This window comes from Anabas testudineus, chromosome 4, assembly GCF_900324465.2.
Source record: "Anabas testudineus chromosome 4, fAnaTes1.2, whole genome shotgun sequence".
NCBI classification, from domain to species: domain Eukaryota; kingdom Metazoa; phylum Chordata; class Actinopteri; order Anabantiformes; family Anabantidae; genus Anabas; species Anabas testudineus.
The window spans coordinates 15,957,240-15,972,868 of NC_046613.1; the positions used below are offsets into that span (position 1 = coordinate 15,957,240).

Sequence of the window (15,629 nt, forward strand, 5' to 3'; positions counted from 1 at the left end):
TGTTTAGGAAAGGCCTGAAACCACTTCAATTTCTAACCCATCATCCGGTCTCGCTTTTTAGTCTGTTTCACTCCTCTCTCTTCTTGCTGGCTCCCGTTCTCATCCACCCTCCCTAAGTTTGCCCAATTTCCCCATGGTTCAGCGGCAGGGCACTGGGTCACGGCACTGGCTTGATTTTCACACTGTTCCCTCTAGTGAATGCCACATCATGTTAATCAGGGTTAACAATCGCGGTGGTGCCTTGCTGAGCGGGGCTCCCATCGGCTTAGTGTGGTTTGGCTCGGGTGATACAGATGGGCTGGTAATCTCTGGGTGAGAGCAAAGGTACATCATGGCTGCCTGGGTGGATATTGGTGTGGAGCACAATTAAAACACTGGACACTGGACTAAACAATAATCATTTTCATCATGTTGTATTTGTTAGCCAATCTTTGGTTCCATTCATCAAAGCTTTCCTGTACCAATAAGCTTATTTACTACTATTTATTTACTTCCTACAATAGATGTCTGACTAAAATCTTCACATGAGGAACTAAAAACAGAAGAAGGGACAAAAAAAACATCCTGTGGTGAGAAGCAGAAATTAGCATTCCTTTCATGGAGTTTTGAAAACCACTCAAATTAGAGAGTTTGAAAAGGTGTCAGATGTGACATAATCCCTTGTGTTGGTCTCATCTCACCGACCACACAGGTCAAGACTTGAAACACAACTAGTGTGATGTCAAAGGTCAAAGAGATCATCAGAATTACAAATCCAGAGTAAGTGCACACTGTTTTAAGATCAAAGAGAAGGGGAAGGATGTCGTTAGAGGGAAAGTTCCAGCTCTGAAAATGCCTGGAGTGCAACCCATTTGGAGAAATCTCTGTGCAATAACAGCTGGCTAACTTGCACAACACAGCCCTCTGTGCCCCGGCTATAGGCTCCACAGACTTAATTATTCATTCAGTCAGAAAAAGCATTACACAACCCTGCTTTCGTGATAGGGAGAAAAAGAAGAAGAAGAATCCTCTGCATGTCACAGCCCTGGGTGACAGAAATGGAGCTGGGTTTTCTGTAGGAGTTCCATTACACTTACAGCAAACAAACGAAACTGTCCTTCAGGTGACCTTTTAAACTTAAGAAACTAGACAAAAATCTAACTTTGGCATGTCTTCTATTTCAACATTTGTTATGGCAGGCTTTGTGTAGCAGTGTGCCCACACACACCACACCACCACCACCACCACCACCACCCTCTTTTCCAGCACAACTCAAGCTCTCCCCTTCTCCCATTTTTTCATAACCGACCTTGCTTCTGAGAAGTCGCACCTCTTCGCAGTGACACATGTATTATTAACATGGGATTCAAGTGCTATCCATGCAGGGACACTCACAGACTTTCACAGGTTTCTGTCAGTGCCACCATTTTGATTTAACTGTGGCTCGAGAGGTTTTTGCACAAACATTAAGAACCTGTGACACCGGTGCACAACTAAATATTTGATATGCTCGGCAGCTCAAAAGCTCACAGGTTTAGGCTTGAGAGCTCTTCAAGCCATTTATTAGCCATCTCAACTAACTTCATGAAAGTCTTATATTGACCAAGTTGAAGCTATTATTCCTGAACTGCTAAGCTGTCACATGGCAATGGAAAGAATCCTGTAAAGTGCACATGAAGAAAGACAGGAAAAGGTGGCTGCGTGAGACAAAAGGTGCATGATGATGCACTGGGGCTGTGCGCACACACCCCCACATGTAAAATATGTATGTTAGGCTAAGATGCAATGTCCCACAAGTTCTACTGTTGCAGTGCATCATCCCTGCTCAATGCCAACCCTCTCTGTGAGGATCAATGAGTGATCAAGCCTGGGGAATATAACTGAAAAAAGCTAGACCCACTGAACTCCAGTTGCCCTCGCTGCCATCTTCAGTTAAGGAAAAACGGTTCACCAAAAGTTCACGGCCATTATCGTCGTTGAATTTGGGGAATATATGCCTCATAACCTTTTCCTAGTATTAGCAGGAAATGGGGAGGAGAGAGATTACCAAACTTGCCCCAACAACTGTTACTGTGACACATGATGTGATCTCCACTTGTGACCCTGATACGCAGGGTCGCTGTTCGGTCAGACTGCCACTTCAGGCCAAGTGTGTTTGGGGTTTGTGTGTGTGCGATGTGTGGGGGAATCCATTTAAAAAAATAAAAAAAAATTTAAAAAAAACACAAAGCAAAGCCCAAAATATCTCTGTTGCTGGCCCTGTGTCATAACAGCCTGCCCCGCCCAACGCGAAAACAGGTTCAACTAGAGTTCACCATGGGTGCCCCGCCCCCTCGCCATCACGTCACCAAGGACTTAACGCGTCATCATGAGCAACGGACACCGCATAAGCTCTCATTTTTGGTTCTGACAGGAAGGTCACAGCGACCCCCAGTGGGGCCACGATCAGAAATGTGAAACACTGCTTTCCACATTTCTAAACGTTTACTCAAAACATCAAGAAAAAAGACTTCGTATCAGTTTATTTACCGGAGTTCTTTGTTAGCTAACATTTTTTCTATATACATCTATGACTATATTATGAATTTAATTTTTTTCATCACCTTAAATGTGGATATCTATTTTGAAAATTAAAACATACAATTCCACCTTTATTTTACATGGCTTAAAATCATCAAAAATAACAATAATATTAAATAATAATAATAATATAAATCTATGGTAAATATCTGTAAAATAAATGGTATGGCACAGTATATACACAAATAAAAATAACAATCCCTTCTAAATGAATGTAACTCCAGGTTTCATTATGCCGTAAAATATGGCCTTGTATGGGTAATAAATATGTGTAAATAAATGGTCAAAATGGCAATTTTATCCATAAAAATTAAACTGAAAGGGTCTTAATATTTGGCAAATCAACTGTATACAAGCTTTGAGCTCCCTGACACAATTCATCAGATTAAATTTAGGTTTTGATAATTTGTTCAAAAAATAATCAAAATAATAAACTATAGAAATACTAATACTATACCAAAATAAACTCAGGGATATAAACTCAAAATAAAAAATAGTCAACAACTGCAACCATTTGTAAAATAGTTATTTAAACATTTAACATAAATTAACTATTAACTATTGACAATTTATCTAAATAATTAGATGTCTAACAAATATATATATTGAAGATATTAACTTATTAATACAAGCTAATTAGTATGATATACATTTTAACAATTCTTTTAAATTAGTGTATTGGACTAAAAATGGGAGGGGAACTGCGGGGATTTCTTTTACTATACTTTAAGTAAATTATGCAATTTATGTATTTCTTTATACAAATTTATAAAAGTAAGTCTCATATATAAACTATAACAGTAGTTTTGTTCTGCTGTGAAAATCACTGTCCTCACTCACTCACCGTCTCCTGAGAGAAGAACGAAACAAGCGTGGAAGGCATGGGGAAAGTTTCTTTTTGAATACAGACAAGGAACAAAAAAGAAGTTAGTGTACATGTTAGGTACATGGTAGGATTTAATAAATATATGAATTATAAATAAAAGATAAATAGTTTGTTGAATAAATAGTTTTGAGACAAATCTGAACAAAGAAGTGCAAAAAATATGAAAAAAAAAATTCTTAGAATGATTTATGTGTTGTAAAAAAACTAACTATTTAAAGACCGTTTCTGTAAAAGTTGTCAATAAAGCAATTTAGACCAATTTTGTATTATTTTTTTAACCAATGCATTTTACTTACAGAGTTTTCTGGCTAGTGTTGTCTATTATTTGGCCCATTGGTGAAACAAAATAACAAATCCTTGGAAACAAAGACTAATAGCGACCCCCAGTGTTGGAAATATATAGTACATTAGCATCAAAAGCTTAAAAAGCTGGATTGCCCCACTCCTTTCAAAGCAGAAACTTTTTTTTAAACTGCCTTTATGCCAGGCATATTTGGGATTCTAAAAGTCACCCTCTTCCTTTTTTCATGGCAGATTTAAATTTAATAGATCCCGGTGTAATATATCTTAACACAACCATTTTCACACCGAAGACTGAGTGCCATAATCAAAGGTGAATTATTTATGTTTTCCCTGAGAAATGTATTACTGTCTGGTTGTGAATGTTTCATCATTGTGTCATAACAAACAATTAATATCCACATTAATTTGATTATGTTGCTTAGTTTATGTAGATCCTTTTGAGATTTACCCAGCACAAGTCAAATACTTAGCGGTGGCCAAGGAAAACATTACATGAGGCATATATGAAACTGGGTATGAAGAAAGAACCAAAATTATATTTGAACAACCCAAAATCATGTATCTTTTAAAAATGTTAATCAAACCTGTAGAAAAACTAATTTGCACTTACAAAATAAACCCAAAAAAAGTGAGTTCAGGGAGCTCAGAATATTTTGTTTGTAAGGCCTGATTTGTTAAAAGATGAGGTATTACATATCAAGGCTAAACAAAGCTAATTTATTTTCCTACAGCACATGAACAGAGGTCAGCTAAATCCACAACCAATGAGCATGTCCATTCATTTAACATCATGTCTATATTGTATATGGTGAAACACAGAAACGATGTGTGATGCACATAGTCCAGTGCAGTGGAGAACAGAAAAAGGATGGAACACATTTTCATCCAATGCTTGCACATGTGGTGCCATCAGGGATCTAATTTTCCATAGGAAATATACACATAAATCAAACCAGTGCCTTCATCAGCCTCGGCACACAAAAGCTTTACAGAAGCACTCAGGAGGTGCCAAGGTGTTTGTTGTTGGTGTGTGTTATCACCATGCGTGCTGGTCCCAAAGCAGAAAGTGAGAGTGTGGAAGTGCAGCACTGGGAACCTCCCACTTTGCACTGGTATAAAAAGAAAGAAAGATAAAGGATAAGACGCAGGAAAGCAGCATGAGAGACTGCTATTAATTTCCTAGCCCACATTAAAAAAGATAAGAAAATAGTTTGTTTCTATTTTCCATTTATGCAAATAAATGAATAAATGATTGTCTGTGAGGACTGCATGCATCATTATATTTGCAGCTACTGTACAGCTACCTTTCATTTCCACTTTCGCTGTTGGATTAACCAGAGCTGTCTGAGCTGTCTGCTTGTTCCTCAGCAGCAGGCTCAACCAGACGGTTATAGGAAAAAGCCAGCATAATCTGTATTAAAAAACAGTAGTTCATTATTAATGCAAAATAATTTGATCAGAGCCCTACGAGGACAAACACATTAATGTTACATTCTCTTCTACATTTCTTTTTTCCATGGTCCCTTGATTTCTTTTTACTTTCTGTCACTCAGGGATACAATTTCCAAATTAGCTGCACATGTGAATATTATCATGAAATAAGAAAAAAACATCAAAATATTCGTCCAGCTTAACGGTTGCTATTATCAGTCAACTGTGACATTCACAACCTTTTTCTATTTCATACATTGTACCTAAAAGCAACAAATGGATTCAATTAAAAGTCAGAGAAACAGTACAAAGCACTTTTCTATACAGACGTCTAAGGTGAATCCTGAAAACCAGCAGCAATCACTCTGAAAGCTGAAATATTTTTCAATTTGAAATGTCTAAAATGCTGAAAAGTCGTTTCAGAGATGTCAGTGATGAGCAAACACATTTGGTGGACGAAAAAGGGATTAAAAGCCAAATAAATAAATAAAGACAAGAGTGTGAAGAGTGGATCCAGTCACGAAGAAAGGACTGCAAGGTGGACTTGTCCTTATTTGTGGACACTGTGGGCCCTTCTCTCTCACACAGCCATGATTTGTATTATTAACAGTGGAAACATTTGGTTACTGGGCTGTGGTTTGCCCACACTTCGTTACAAACAACGAGCATTTTGTTTTCCTTATTTGTTCCCATAATCCAAAAATAGCTGCGGGCTATAAAATGTCAAGTCACATCTCTAACATTAAACCAGACTCTGCGGTTTGTTTGTTTCGTATTTGTTCCAATTAGATTCACGTTCCTTAAAATTACAGTTTTTGCTCGAAAGAGCAATGAGAGCCAATCAAAGAATGATTATTATTTTATTCATATAAAACAAAGAGGATGTGATGATTAACTATTATCTTCTCAGGCAGCCATGTTACTAAAACCTAAAAAAATTAAAATAATAATAAACTACAAGAAAGAGGTATTTGGGAGGAATAATATCACAGAACAGAAGAAATGCAAATACATTTCCTTTGTATGTAGCATCTACATTTGTGGAAATTCAGTGATTCAAAAAAATTCTTATATGAAGAACTCTTGTGGAGCCAAGAAATACAGTATATAATACTGCCAACATTTCAATGCCAATTTTCTTTTTAGAAATTTGAACATTTTTGTCATTTTTAAAGTTAACAAAATAAGGTTACATAACCAAATAACTGTGGTTATATAAAACATAAATCTAAAACAGTTAATCCCAGAAATACTGTTTGAGTTTGTGCCTGACTGCATAAACTGAAAACAACTATACCCTCATCACATGGTTCCATCTCCTTCACTCAACCGTAGACATGTTCAATATTATTTCTCAATCTCGTTTCTTTCCACTTACCGTCAACAGTAGCAGCAGTGCCATAATCACCCCCATCATGATATAAATGTTCTCAGTGAGGCCTCCAGCCCATAGAGGGCCCAGGATAGTCGCTAGACCTCCCACTGAGCGACGCACTCCCTGACTGAACCCTACAGCACCAAATCAAAAATACAAAACAAGCAGGGCGCATGACTTATTTTATGTACATGTTTAAAATGTGCAGCAATTTCAGCAACACTGGGTTTATATTGAATTTAAACACCCTGCACATGATAAATAAAGATAGCAAATACCATCCAACATGCAATGTTTGATGGTGGCCCATAGATGGTGCCATTTCTTACCTTGTGTTTTCTCAGCAGTAACTTTGGAGAAGAGGGAAACCTGGGCCACAGCTACAAAAGGCAAACCCAAAACCTGCAGAAACACCCCAATGATGAACTCAGTCAGCTGCCATGGAAATCCACCTACAGGAAACAACACAACAATATTTTATTAATAGCAATAACATATTGCTACAGTGATGTTCTAACTAAAGGAGTGCTCTGTTGTCTACCTAGTGGGCTAGCCAGGAAGATGAGGCACCAGACACCAGAGATGTTGCAGATGGTCAAACCAATGACCAGGACCACACGTTCAGCCACGCGCCGGCTCAGCCAGCGCACAAACAGGAAGCCAGCGATCACCTCTACGCCACAGAGACAGTACATCACACTGTTCTCCAGCTCTCCATAGCCAAAGTACTTCTGCGTCAATGGAGTCACCATGGTCTGAGGAGGTAATGGTAATGGTGAACAGGTTCTAGCACAGCTGACACATCAAGTCATTGTTCTGTGCCTGGTTATTAACTAGACATTAAAAACTAAAAGCAATGGAAATGCTTGTACTGCACCTCCAGTGCTGTCTGATTGAAGAGAGTGATAAACTGAGCAGCCAGCAGCACAACCACCTCCTCTCTCAGGAACTCTACAAAAAGACAGAGAGAAAGTCAAAAAGAGAAGGAGAAAGGAGGAAGGCAGACAAGAGAGCAGCAAGTTCAGAGCAGAAAGGAGAGACAAATGTCATACTGCACTGTCACCATTCAAAATATACAACAGAATCAAAAGCAGAATTCAATTATGTTCACATTAACTTCACTCTATTTAAGGAACTGAAAAAGTCTATTAGAAGAATTTTATAGTGTGATCCAGAGCTTGCTACAACAAGGAAATACCCTCAGAAACCTAAAACTATAAAATATACATATTCAAATACCTAATATAATGTTCAGAGTTAAAGATTTTAAACACACTGGTTTTCTTGTTTTGGAGGAAACATGTACTGTATTTAACTAAAGCTCAAAAAGCAGGCAGGAAAACCACCCCCAACCACAAACTACCTACCTCGGGATATACTGAAATTCTTAAAGGGACTCGGGGACTCAAGGGTCTCTGATGGCGGTGGAGTAGGAGGCGGGGAGATTTGATTGAGCGTGGCACTGGAGGCAGCAGAGTTGTGGTTTCTCAAGGGGTTAGGCGTCACCACTGAGCCATACGACCCCCCCAGTTCCTGCGACCCCATTAATGGCTTTCCTTCATCATTTTCTTCGCCTTCATTTTCCATAAGACCTCGCTCATTCTCTTCTTCTCTGCTCTCCTGTGCCTTCATCCTCTCTGGACGAGGTAGGTCCCAGTACATCAACACCACAGCCAGTTGAAGGAGAATCCACAACAAGCACATGAACAACTGCAGCGGAGGGGGGAAGAGTGTTAGAGCATTTCTTTGCTGGGACAAAGAGGAAACTACCACTGTATTTTGGTCCTTACCCCAGGTGCAGTATATTTATTAACTACAAAGGGACCCAGGTGGAAATTACAAAGCCTCAGGAAGATGTTAAATGCTGGACCTGTTAAACATAAAGGCAAAACATACATTTCAAGTAAATGTTGCTCCACTCTGATCTAAAAGCTGATGATATTTTTGTTTAGTGTAATGAACACAAATACTAATTATTACAATTTATACCCACTATACTCAAATTATCAGCTTGATATCTGCCATTGAAAAGCTGGACAAAACTGACCAATCAAAAGCCCAGCTTGTCGACACGCCATGACAGCGGCAAACACTGTGGCACGGTCCTCTGGTGCAGTACTCCTGGTTAGGAAGCCAAAGATAGCCGAGCCAGCACCCGTGCCAATGCCTGAATAAAAAGCACAGTTCATTATAAGCACTGAAACATTCTGAATTCACAAAAATCAATAAAATAAAACTCCAGAATGAAAGGGATTTATTGAAAACATCAAAACGTCCTTTGCTAATTTCCACAGACCCACCTGCCACTAATCTGCTTGACAGTAAGAGCCACTTGGAATAGCCCATGAAGTACATGAAATTACCTGGAGAGAAAAAAGAGGTGTAGAAGGTTAATTGTGTTTCACATAACAATCAAATAACCACTTCAAATGCAGTTTGTGTCTTTGACCTCACCAATTATCTCAAAAAGGTTGGCAAACAAAATTATCTTCTTGGTGGCTTGGGTTCTGTCGGACCAGTGGCCAAACAGCGGTCCTGACAGGAGGCCGCTCAAGCTGAATGCGGACAGGGCCAAACCCAGAAAGTAAGGTGGCGCATCCAAAGTCTGCAAGTACCTCCATATTGTGGGCAAAATTACAGCTGGGGAAAGAGAATTGAGGAGAATTAGTTTCTCATTGTAAAGTACACACTGTTGTGAAGTAATGTGTTTCTGTGTCTGACTGGAAAAAAAGCCAAATGTCTCCTCAACACATATGATGTGAGTGGTTTCTCCTAAATGTTCTGAACTCATTGAAGCTAAGTCATCTGTGCCATAATCCCCACGTGGAGACAGTGGAACATACTGTTGCTCTGCTGGGCTGCTCATGCGTAAGCATAATAACCTAGGCTACATCACCAAGGCATCTCACTCATGATTACTTATTATTATATATGACTAACAATAACACAGTACAGTAACTGCTCATATTTATCCCGATTACCATAAATTCTCAATAAATCTAACCTGATAAACTACATACATTTTTTGCCTGCCTCCTGACAACATCAAGTCTAACGTATGCAGACAGATGTTGATTTAATGAAGAAGTTAAACTAACTAAACTAAACTAATGTTTTAACGCCAACTTCATATCATTTCTGTGTCCGTGGTAGTCATGCAGAGAGAGATTCCTGAACACATTGTGAAGTTTAACTTTAGCTGAACTGGTGCTCCAACTCCTTGTCAATGCATCCAGTCTTGTTGTCGCATAGACAAAGGACAGTGCTTAGTCAATACAATCCAAATTCAATTTCTGGGTCAGAGGACACACAATGAAACATGCTCTTGGCAAATTCCAGGGAGGACGAATGCCTTTTCGAATGTTGTTGTCATCTAGGGGAATGTCATAGAGTCATCACAACTTTTAAGACACTGACAGTGAGTAACTGAGAAAACTACACTGTCACATAATTTCTACATCTTATTGTAAGAGAGGTGTTGATATTGACATTGATATTTCTCTAGGGTGTTTCCAGTATAAGTATAATACCAGAAGTCAAATACAAAAAAGGGTTTGGTACATTTGCAACAACGTGTCTTCTATAAAAGGTGCCACACATCTGATTGTAGTCGTGGTTTTGAATGTCATACAAAGAGCTAAATAGTAAAAGGTTAAAGTTATATATTAACTGTGCTACTGTCTGACTGAGGGTGGACTACCGAGGCTATATCTTATTATTTTTCAGGGATTTTAACAACAAAAAGAATTTTAATTCTACAATTATAAAAATTATCTCAGCATATATTTTTAAAGGCAGATTTAATTATAGCCATAAGTAATTAAAAGTGGGGAAGAAGCTTTCAAACAGTATCGCCATGATCCTGGCAAATAAAATGAACCTTACAATGGTAAACTAATTTATAAAGTGGTGGGACTGATATCTATAACACAGGCCTTATGTTTAACAGATATTGGCTTTTACAGGTGTAAAAGACCTGATCAGGTGTAGAAAATAAAAGCAGATCGGTCTAGTGGACCAACCAAACACAGATGTGAGATTTCTAACTCTACATGTTCCTGTAAACATAGTAAAACGTTTTTATAGTCACAGTACTTGAGAAATTAAATATGTCCATGTAGTTACACCATGTAGGGAACTTAATTTCTCCAGATCACATTAATCATATCTCACCATATTCAACGCCGCTCAGGAGAAAGATGAGCCCGATGGTGAAGAAGGTCAGCTTCTTTTTCCGTCGATTATCCATCGTGTTTTCCTGCTATAATCTTTTTAGAAATTCCTCAGGACACATTTTCATCAGCCTCTGATGACATAATCTGGAGAGCAGTGATTCCAATTAGAGTCGAGTGCAGGGACATAACTTTACTACCGGGTCCAGTCGGAGGATTTACAAACTACATATTGTTTCTTTTTTTTTTGTCCCAGCAGAGGAGTGGACGGCTCCAGAGTAGAGTCCTGAAGCCAGATCGCTGCCTGAACAGGTAGGACTGGACCCGTCCACCACGCAAACGCCGCACAGGCAAATCCACCCGCGACGCTCCTGCGCAGTTGAACGCCAATCACGTCACTTCCGGTGAGCAACATGTGGCGCAGATCATACCTGTGATGCTCATTGGCGTGCTCAGATGCATGGATATTCAGTGATAATTATATTTGAAATAAAACATCTTGTATGTTTAATCATTCTGAGTAAGTTTAATTTGACTGGGTACTAACAGTAAAGGTGCAATCTGAGATGTAAACTAGTGTAAAGCTATGGAAATAGGGCAACACTGTTGTTAGTGAACTAAATATGGAGCTGCATTACTGATGTATTAGTAATGTTACTAATCAAAAGTAATCCAATAATGACTACTATAATAATAACTTGGCTTGGCTTCAAATTTATTCTGCAGCTACGTGCAAATATTCGTGCACACATTTTACTGACTTTCTGAGTCACTGGCAATGCCACTCTCTATCCTGTGACATCCATTACCACTGACATTGCAAAGCCTTGTGTTGCACAACAAAAGCGGCCTCTTTACCCTGAATTCAATTTTCTGTTTCCTGAGTGTCCACATTTTGTTTTGCTGCAGCAAGCAAATACTGCATGAGGAGTAATGAAAGGCTTAACTGAGAGCTGAGAGCTAAATGTTTTCATTTATTAAAATACCTGCCAACATCCAGTAGATGTTTCAGCAATGGTTTAAGTATTTAGAGGCCGTTTGTCCTGGGAGTGGAGGGTGCACAAAAAGAAATCAGAAAAACACATTTAGAAGGGTAGAAGTTAGAGGTAAAATCAAACATGGTAGCAGCTCTGTCAGAATTATCCAAATGTCTTAAATTGTACTCTCTTTTTGATGTGCGCTTATGTGGAACAGTTCTCTTAATGCCCAGTTAGAAGACAATTTAAGCAGCACTCTACATACCTACGTTCCTTGAAACTGAAAACATTAAAATAATGAAAAGGCCAGCCCAGAGTCCTGATCTAAACCCAATAGAAGACCTCTAGAAGTTCCTTGGCAACATTATGGCCAAGAACCCACTACAGACACAGAACTGACAAATCACTCTATAGCAGTGTGAGAGACTAGTGATGTCCTGTGGCTGCAGGACACTGTTCTAGCAACATGGTTTCGCCACGAAAAAAAATTCTTTCAATTGTTAAGCAATGAATAGGACATTATTTATGAAAAAAAATCAAGTGTACATAAATTGTTCTTCCATTTTGATCTCCAGTGTATATCCAATATGCGTTTTACCAAAGAACACAATGTATGAGCTACATGCCCAGGTTATCGGCATCTTCTCCCACCCTCTTTTCTATTATTACATGTAGTTTAACTGCTGTCCAAATATCGAAATGGCCCAGGATGTTACTGATAATATAAAAGTAAAAGATAAAAATAAAATACAATCTAGTGAAATGTGTTGTGTATGACCACCTACTTTGAGGTAGGAATAAAACCTATGGAATAAACATAACATGACAAACAACTATGGTGTGATCAAAGACTGACAGTCTTACAACTGTTTCATATAAAAGATATTTTTATTTACAAATTTGTGAGCAGATGGGGTTGCAACAGCTCATTGTCACAGTCTTTAATCTGCAGTCCATCTGGAGGAAACATTTTGTAACTAAGAATATCAAAATAATAATAAAAATCATTTGGCCTCCACGTGTTCTGTCAGCGAGCTGCTGTTGGGGATGTTCGTGTATTCCAGACTGGAATATGAATGTTGACAGTGTGACGTTAAGGTTGACTGTGGCAGTAAAAGAAACATGGTGAGTGGATGAGGAGAGCAGGGTTTTAAAAGGCTAGTTTCTTCATGAGGAGGTAAACCCTCGAGTCCACCTCAAAGCCGTGAAGGTTGTTGGCATCTCCCTGCAGCCTCATGAGGAGGCCACCATAAGACACATAAGCCGAGCTAAAATACAGAGAGCACATCAATGCAAGGATTAAAGAAATAACAGATTACATTTCTTAATCTGCACTGATAATGCATTATTATATTTGTAAAAGTGAAATAGTGTGAAAGATACTGGAAACTAATTAAGCTGAATAATTTGCTGAAGGTTTTTATTTCCTGTAAATTGTAATTGTATAATGTAACAAATATAATAGTACATTCAGCCAATTTACTAAATAAACGTAGCATCACTCACAGGCGTGTAGCTGCTTCTGTCGAGGTCTCATCACCCTCAATCTTATAAACCTTTCCGTACATCACATAATCAAACTGGTCCGCTCTGGAAATTTAAACAACAAACAAAAGTAAAATGAGAATGTACATGTAAACCAAGAAAACAAACAACAACAACTACATACTACAGGGCAGAAGAGGAATTTATATAAAAACAATGTTAGAATCTTAAGAATGCCCAAATAACACGTGGTAATATTATTAAATGCATACAGTATATACTTGGAGCGTAATTGTTGTACCTAGATGGCCGGTCATCCTGAGGATTATACTCTCCATCATCGGGTGTTCCATCTTCATATAATGTGCTGGCAATAACCAGTCTGAACTTGTCACCTTAATAAAACAAAAACATAACAACATATTGCTTTTACCATGTTGCTCTGGACACATTATGTTAGTGATGAGTTTATAAAGCATGATTCATGCTGTATGTTATTTAATGGTTTTGTTCATACCTAAAGTGTTTTCTGTTTGGTTGGAACTAGAGCAAAAAGTGATACAGCTCACCTAGTACATATGTGCCAGAGTATGCAATCAACAGTCAAATATTGTGAGGGCCTGTGAGTGTCTTTAAACTATTGTGCAATAATGGCTTTATTTAAAAATCATGCTGAGCAAAAATAAAAATCATTTTGGAAACATCTAGTTGTACTTTATACATGTTAGATCTACATGCTAACTAACATAAACTAAACTAATAGTCCATGCACAGGAACAAAGTTACTTTCTTACCAAGATCAACAGGATAGATCTGAATGTTCACATCCAAGATGAGGTCCATCTTGAAAGATTCACTTTCACAATGCAGCCGAGACACTGTAACACATAATTAACAATGATTTAGTTTGTTTGCTTAACTTGAAGTTTTAAATTGAAGGACAATAGATACACGATAATGGCTAAATGTAAATAAAAGTGCATTCTTAATACGAAACTCACTTAAACATGAATCAAGCAAAGAATTAAAATCAACATATGTATATATGTACTTAAAAATTAGAATGGAAAATAATGAATGAGCAAGCATCTCTAGCATCAATATATTATATCTTGCTATTCTGCTCTTGTTTGATAATGACATTTGACACACCTCTGTCAAACTTCTTCCCATCTGGGTCAATGTCTTTAACATCAAAGATATCCTCAAAGAGAATTCCAGCCATCTCTGTTCTGGTTTATGAACTTGAAAAAGAAAAACAATAAATAAAAAAAAGACATGTCAATAAAACTTTTGACTTTAATGACAGGAGTGTATATTTTACATTTTAATAGAGAAATTATTATTTTACAAGCACAGTATTTTCAGGTTTCATTAGTACCATAAGAAATACATGTCATATTTTTACTAGCAGAATGTGAATATTACAATCACATAGTTTACATCTTTATTTACATATTATTATTATTGACAGCCCTACATAGCACAGCAACAACAGTAGCAGGACTTTGGTAACATTCATCAGCAAAGACAGAAACACATATCTGATGGTTTCCTATATGTATTTTAAAATGCCTATTCCCAGTGTTTATTGTTTAACGCTATTTGTTACTTTAGACCTGTTTTACATCAAAACAAGATGCTGAGAAAATCACTATAGATATAAACTTACTGCTTGAGGTGTCACTAGATGTTTAGATCACACTATCAAAAGTCATGTGCGTCTTTTTAAGAGTTGACGACAAATACCAAGCTGCACTTCATTTAAATAACGCCTAAGCTTACACTGAGGTTTCAGCGCATCTCCACACCACATCGTGACCGCTGACTACCCGAGACCAGACATGTTTGTCCTTTATTTAGTAAATGCATCGTACTGTAATTAAACCGAGTTAGACAAAGTCACTTTCTAACACTAACTCAGCTTTAACGAGAGCATGCACTGACAAACAGAGGTCCACCGCGGAAGATAAACAACTCTCAAATGTATATAACATTTAGAAGGCAAAAATCATTGGCTCTAAAATATTCTTGCTAAAATTGTTCTAAGATACTTGCTAGTAAGTATAACTAAATTAAAGATAAAGTGTGTCATAAATTTACCACAACTTCAGCAGTGTATCCTCTTCAGGCTAGCTGTTAGCTTTAGCTAATTTCACCACTCGATTCCCCACGCTTACCTTAAATGAGTTGAACGTCGTATGTAATTCTGTTCATACACAATCGTCGCTGTCAACTAGCTTCTCTTTGTGGTAAAATGTGCCACAAACGTGTGTTAAACGTAGATAATTTATTCGAGTAACACTTCATTCATTGTAAAACCATACCGCGCCGGAACAATGTGCTCGACCTTTGAAACGCAAACTACTTCCGGTTGAAAACCACACAAAAAAAGAGATAATTTAAAATAACGGCAAATATTCTGAGAGAAATGCATCTTT

General features: G+C 37.8%; 2 protein-coding genes across 3 annotated transcripts; both read right to left on the reverse strand.

Annotated features, from left to right (window-relative positions):
* Positions 1-3,984: 3,984 nt before the first annotated feature.
* On the reverse strand, positions 3,985-11,079 carry LOC113151909 (major facilitator superfamily domain-containing protein 8). The gene is made up of 12 exons (XM_026344777.1): positions 10,728-11,079; positions 9,009-9,194; positions 8,855-8,917; positions 8,602-8,721; positions 8,345-8,424; positions 7,922-8,264; positions 7,432-7,505; positions 7,096-7,309; positions 6,884-7,006; positions 6,558-6,688; positions 5,053-5,159; positions 3,985-4,857 (listed from the first exon to the last, which is right to left on the reverse strand). Exons 1-11 carry the CDS (start codon positions 10,801-10,803, stop codon positions 5,079-5,081), a joined length of 1,491 nt encoding a protein of 496 aa, XP_026200562.1. The 5' UTR covers positions 10,804-11,079; the 3' UTR covers positions 3,985-4,857; positions 5,053-5,078.
* A 1,121-nt stretch (positions 11,080-12,200) lies between these two features.
* On the reverse strand, positions 12,201-15,530 carry polr2h (info polymerase (RNA) II (DNA directed) polypeptide H). Of its 2 annotated transcripts, none has more exons than XM_026344788.2 (6): positions 15,369-15,530; positions 14,341-14,432; positions 13,983-14,066; positions 13,490-13,583; positions 13,210-13,293; positions 12,201-12,971 (listed from the first exon to the last, which is right to left on the reverse strand). In XM_026344788.2, exons 2-6 carry the CDS (start codon positions 14,411-14,413, stop codon positions 12,854-12,856), a joined length of 453 nt encoding a protein of 150 aa, XP_026200573.1. In that variant the 5' UTR covers positions 14,414-14,432; positions 15,369-15,530; the 3' UTR covers positions 12,201-12,853. The 2 variants fall into 2 exon arrangements, with proteins under 2 accessions (XP_026200573.1, XP_026200574.1); XM_026344789.2 differs by lacking the exon at positions 15,369-15,530 and adding an exon at positions 15,292-15,368.
* Between the last annotated feature and the right edge of the window lie 99 nt (positions 15,531-15,629).